This window comes from Hyposmocoma kahamanoa, unplaced genomic scaffold (assembly GCF_003589595.1).
Source record: "Hyposmocoma kahamanoa isolate Upper Pololo Valley unplaced genomic scaffold, ASM358959v1 100021, whole genome shotgun sequence".
In the NCBI taxonomy this organism is placed as follows: Eukaryota; Metazoa; Arthropoda; class Insecta; order Lepidoptera; family Cosmopterigidae; genus Hyposmocoma; species Hyposmocoma kahamanoa.
This window is the reverse complement of record NW_020653200.1, coordinates 5,337,109-5,343,083: the sequence shown is the minus strand read 5'-3', so window position 1 is coordinate 5,343,083 and position 5,975 is coordinate 5,337,109. Positions and strand designations below refer to the sequence as shown.

The following is a 5,975-nucleotide window of genomic DNA, read 5'->3' as shown; positions in this document are numbered from 1 at the left end:
GCATATACTTTGAAAAACAACAAATCTATTATAAACATAATATGTGATCTGACTTATCAGAATCTAGAAACTATCAGTGTGAAATATAATGTTAGTATTAGGGATATCGTCTTTCGCGAATAATCCTATTTATAAATGAAATAAAATTTTGATAAAATGACGTTACACTAACTGTGGTTTGTAACATGATTATTTCAAATGAGTGTTAGGTAAATGTCCCAGTGGTTGTCGATTTTAGACGGAAAGTCACGAGTTTTGCCAAAAAATTATCTGCCATACCTACGACCTAAATATATATATATATTTATATATATATATACATAATTTATCTATAGGTATGTTTAATATTAATAGTAATCATAGCATAATTAAAATATTCCAGTTTTGCGCAACCTCTAAAATTGTAGGTACCAGTGTATGACAGACAAAATATCTAAAGTCCCATTAGTTGGCTAGTGAGATCAGTAGGTGCTAGTATTTGCCAGGACATTATGTTAAGATTTTGTGGTTATCTGCGTTGATTACTACATAACTATAAATTTAAAGAAAAACAAAAGCCAAAATCAAGCAAGATGCTTTTATTAAAATTAATAAGTACATCTACAACAACATTGCAAAAACTTAACACAAAAATGAAACTTAAATGTCTCACGATCATATCATATTTTCATATACCTAGTTTTAAATAACATTAAAAAAATATCATCTTGCAACGATGAAAGGATTCGTAATCCCTTTAGACACTTCATCAATTGCCTTCAATACATCATCTTCCGAATAATGTAACACCCTTGGTGGCATTTTGTCATTGCACAATAGCAATACCTTCAGGTACCAATAGTTAACACTAGTTACGTTCTAGCGTTTGACACCTCAATATATACGACTGTCAGGCATTGGGTACCCATAGTAAAACAGTTTTTGACACCCATGTCAAACACTACTCAAACTACCCACAGAAACTTGTCACTAACAGAATAATACAAAACTACATTCTCACCAAATAGTCGAAATTACGTTTTAAAAAATATTTATTTGTTCGAGTGCTTGACATGGGTGTATGAATGTAAGTTTATATTAAACGTTCGTTATATGAAGTAAATTGCTATAGGTATTAAATGATTTTGTGGGAAGTAAAATTATGCCAATTCAGCGTTATGTGAATACTATTTACATGATACATTACCCACTTCTTTACATATTATTCAAGTTGGGCTTATCCTTTGAGCTGAACATTACAGACTCGAGATTTCATGGCAAATTCGCGTTCTAATCGTTAAATACAATGGCGGTTGACCCAGCTACCCGTTAGCTTTTGACTCAAATATTTACACCCAGTGTACAGTTTAATATCAGAATTTACTTATTTGGGAAATCGCATCGTGCTCTGTTTGGTCTGCGCGGGAGAATATTGTTGTGGCGTCTGTTGCTGCGGCGATGATTGTCTTGGAGCCTGAGCAACAGCTACTAACTTTTGACTTTCTGCTGACTTAGTGTCACTTCTGTCCCATCCGTGTGACTCATGATGCTCGTGATGATCAGGAGACGGGAACCATTCGGAGATCCATACTGGTCGCCAGATCTTCTTAACATCAGGCAGCCATATGTCTTTCCACTCACGTGTCTTGATGGGCACCCAAATAGGCTTCCATATTAACTTAAATGACGTTTTCCAGATTTCTTTCTTGGCTTTTTTCCAAGTTTTCTTCCAGCCTGGCTTCCAAATAAGTTTCTTTTTCCAGTATCCAGGATCATGGTGCTCGTGATGGTCATCATGGTGGATTACCTCGTGGTGGTCTCCGCGAGAATGCAAGTCATCGCGGTCTTGAAACGGGTTGACGAGATCATGAGACTCTGCGGGGTAGTCGTAACCGATGCGCTTTTGTGCTGCAGCCTGCTGGTTTGGTTCCAACTGTTGTTGTCTTACTTGTTGATTTTGTTCTATTAATGCCTTTCCCGACACTAGAACAATTTTACTAATTACCGCTAGGGTAATCTGAAACAAAAGAGAGACGAAATATGTTATACTTATTATCGAACCCGAAAATATCAACGCACAGCATATTAAGTAATAAACACGCACAGCGATATACCGTTGTACTTTGGGTAGCCCAAATTTTTTTTAAATATAATTGTTGTTGATGAACTGTTTGATTGATCTAGTTATTATATTACCTATATGTCTAGTTTGACGTTACATTCTGTCACCGTCACTGTCTAACTACGACTAAGTACAATGTAGGTAAATTACACGATTACATGAGGAGGCGTCGCATCGGGTCGAAATATCGTGAAAATCATGTATTTCACTAACAACATTTCACTCAAATACTTGCTTAAGATTATATAGAAATTAAAGCAGTCGTATCGCAGTTTATTGCGTAATAATTGAATCGCGAAAAGAAAGTTGAAGGCTTGTGACCAGTCCAGCCTCGGTGCGGCGGATAGGTTGTGGCGGCGACGTACTTCGAGGGTCTAGACACATTTCCGGAAAGTTTTATAGACCTCGCAATTATTTCCCTAATGAATCTATAGGAAAATCAATGAAGCGTCAATAGGAGCCTTTAAAGAATGGGCTTCAAAATCCACATCTGTACATAATACCGGCAGTATTCCATCCACTAACATATATAAGTATAACATCCACTAACCAAAACGCGTGTTCGACTTGTTGAAACTTACCCTAACGATGCGAATTTGAAATATCATTAAACAATTTCAATATTCCAAAACTTCTTTTTTTTTTATAATTATAATATATATATTATAATTATTTTATCACTTAACCGCTTTTTAGTTAGCGGACGGCTGAATATATATATATATATATATATATATATATATATACCTACTATTACAATGACTACTCCAAACACTATATTAAATTTAATAATTGAAATTACTAAATTAAATAAATCATATTACATATTAACTTGAATTTTATAATTGGTTCGCTTATCGTTTATGCATTAAATTTGACGTTTAACGCTTGTTTGTTAATTCAATATAAAAACCTATTGCAATCAAAGTAAAACCGAGTCTATATGGCTTGCTTGCAACCATATTAGTGTCCTGCGAATTTATTAATGCCATCGCTTATGTTAAGGAGTGAAAATTCCCCGAGAAAGTTCATCTGGTTCATTAGCGCAATTCGCACTCAGGCTAATAATATGACACACACACGGACGAATTACGCAATGCGTTATGAAACCGAGGATCGCCAGTGGGGACAATGGCGATTGGTGTACACTTGTCTTGTGCGATCATAACCTAAAAGAATTGTTCAAAAGGAGCACACGCAAACGGCCCTAACAGCTTTTATGACCATCTTTCAGAGTAGGTACCTGACGTGCAAGAAAATTAATTATTGACTTTGATCTAGTGGTCCGTTTAACGAGATGATAATACCGATTTCATATCTGGATTACCTCCTGGTCATAACAATATATAACAAGTGGTGCTTTATTCGAGGCCATTTCAATGTTGGGCACAACATCGTAATATTTACAATAATTTTTATTTAATTAGAAAAAAAAAATCACTTAAATTGTGCAAGCAATGATACGTTACTCACTTAACATATGGTCTGTTGTCCCTTTTACGTGCCCATATTATTTGAATTTTAATAACCACAATTTTTTTAAATTTATTTGAATTTTAATAAAAACAAGATCGTGGATTAGTGACCCGACAACAATCAACAAAGGTAAGATCCGTTTCGCGTTATGCAATTGTTGGACTCATCACTAGTACTTATATGAAGAAATTACACATTTAAATGCTGTTAATTTTGCCACAATGGCGAGAATCGAGGCGGCAGAATATTCTTTGGCGCAAACAAAAAAGAATACCAATGTAATTGTTAACAAGAAGATCAATGTAGACACCGTTCAATCGCTCCTGCAACGCGTCTTTTATTGTACAGTGAAGTTATTAATATTCCAAAGTGTGACTTCCGCGTAATTGTGGAAAAGAAAAAAATATCTCTCAGCGCTAAATATTCCTTTTTTTTTCGGGCTGTAATTGTGATAAGCTTTGTCGAAATAGCTGCAAAAAACTCGATTTTAAAAATAGTCAAGCCAAAATGCCTTCAATCAACCTTAGAAACATAATTATACAATATGATGAAAGAAAGTATAGGTTATAAAATTTTAAATAAATGTCAGAATGTTTCACCAATTTTTTTTTTTAACCAATTCAATTTTTTTTTGTGAAATTACTCCACTAGTTTGTTATAATTATTAATACAAAGATCGGTTCCAATACGGCCCTTTTAAGCGTTCGATCTTTGTATTAATAATTAAAACTATAGGTTAATTACATTTGCCTAATTTGAAAAAAATTCGCTGGCTTTAATTCTTACTAATAACTCCTTACCGTGAACTGCATCACATATCACACTATACCCAAATCGGGAGAGTAATTTAAAAAATGTATTATCCGATTCGTTACGCTGAATGAAGTTTTTAAAACACTTACCACTAGGTTCCAGATCCCTCGCATGATGGGACGGGGACAGCTGTTCCTCTAGCTGAGACGCCGAAACTGTTTTTACTCTATTAGTTTACCTTGAGTGTGGGCTTATATAGCAGAGCAGGCCCACCCCATGCTACGACAGGTGGGGCGAGCGCGCTCGCTTTCACTCACCCCGATGTGTGAGCCTCGAAGGCTCGCAGGAAGCGTGAGAGCGGCAACGGAAGGATATACCTGATCGCTCTTGTAGGTAATCGCTTCCCACTGATACATCTCTTAATCGTTACGTAATCACAATTAATCGGATTTCATACACATTGTAAATACTCAGTCTCAACAATAATTCGTATTTGTAATTATGCAAAGTGATAATTGTAAGGATTTCCTGATCCAATAATCGTTCACATAACATTCGAGAAGAAATATTTTGAAAAGTGATGGCTAAATAGCACATATTTAAGTTATATTTTGTGAGTTTCCCTCGAGTAGCGCCCAATTTTTTTAAGCTCCGCACTAGGAAGACCCTGTAGCGCGGATGCCTTGGACACACACATTGACAACCACAAATTACACCCAAAGTCACGAGAAAAATAAATGTAGGCCGTACAAATATTTCACCCGGCCCGGGAATTGAACCCGGGACCTCTGCATGGCAGCCCAGGCAAGTAACCGTTCGGTCAAAGAGGCAGTTATTTATATTATTAATGAAAGTACAATATAATACGTTTAGGGTTACAGGAGTAGCTCGGAGAGCCAATATAAAAGTCAAAAGGGTGAATCAACTTTTTTTATCGACACAGGGCTATCCCTAACATTAAAAAAAAATAAAAAATCGGCTAACATTTTTGTAATTAACCTAAAAAGTATCTATTTATCCCATTGTCACTGTACATTTACAGAAAAAAACAAATTCTCTCTAATATAGTACTCCATAAACGTAAATATTCTTGAAAGCTAATCGTATCAAATTATTTGATTAAGTATGAATAAAATAGCGTAGTAATAAAAAATAATAGTCGAAGCATTGTTTTTTACGATTTTATGTTTGCTAAGTTCTGGTAACGCACTGTGACACAGAGACAGTGAATAAATTTAACTTTTTCATAAGTTATTTCGAAATGAATTCTTAAGGTATAAAACTAAGATATGATGACTATCGTAACATCAATTCAAAATAGTATTATATTATACCTTTTTTTTTTCAATACATTCCACACAGTGTTGGTAAAAAATTTTATTCTTTTTCGTTTGACACACGTAGCTACTAGTTTGTGTACACTGAATAGTTTTATCTTCACTACCCAACGCCAAAGAGTCAATACTACGAGGTTACATCCGGCTAAAATCGTGTGTTTAAAGCCGTGGCTTATAGACAATATCCACGTTTTAAAAAAATTTGCGTATAATAAAATTAGTATGCTAGCTTTCAGTTTAGAAGAATTGTCGAGATAATAAGTATTAGGGGTTAAAGTATGAAATTGCCGTTTTATTGCAATAGGTTC

The 5,975-nt window shown here is 34.9% G+C and overlaps 1 protein-coding gene across 1 annotated transcript; it reads right to left on the bottom strand.

The window, feature by feature from the left end:
* Nucleotides 1-996: 996 nt before the first annotated feature.
* LOC113239901 lies at nt 997-4,566 on the bottom strand. The gene is made up of 2 exons (XM_026477066.1): nt 4,480-4,566; nt 997-1,996 (listed from the first exon to the last, which is right to left on the bottom strand). Exons 1-2 carry the CDS (start codon nt 4,501-4,503, stop codon nt 1,364-1,366), a joined length of 657 nt encoding a protein of 218 aa, XP_026332851.1. The 5' UTR covers nt 4,504-4,566; the 3' UTR covers nt 997-1,363.
* Nucleotides 4,567-5,975: the final 1,409 nt, after the last annotated feature.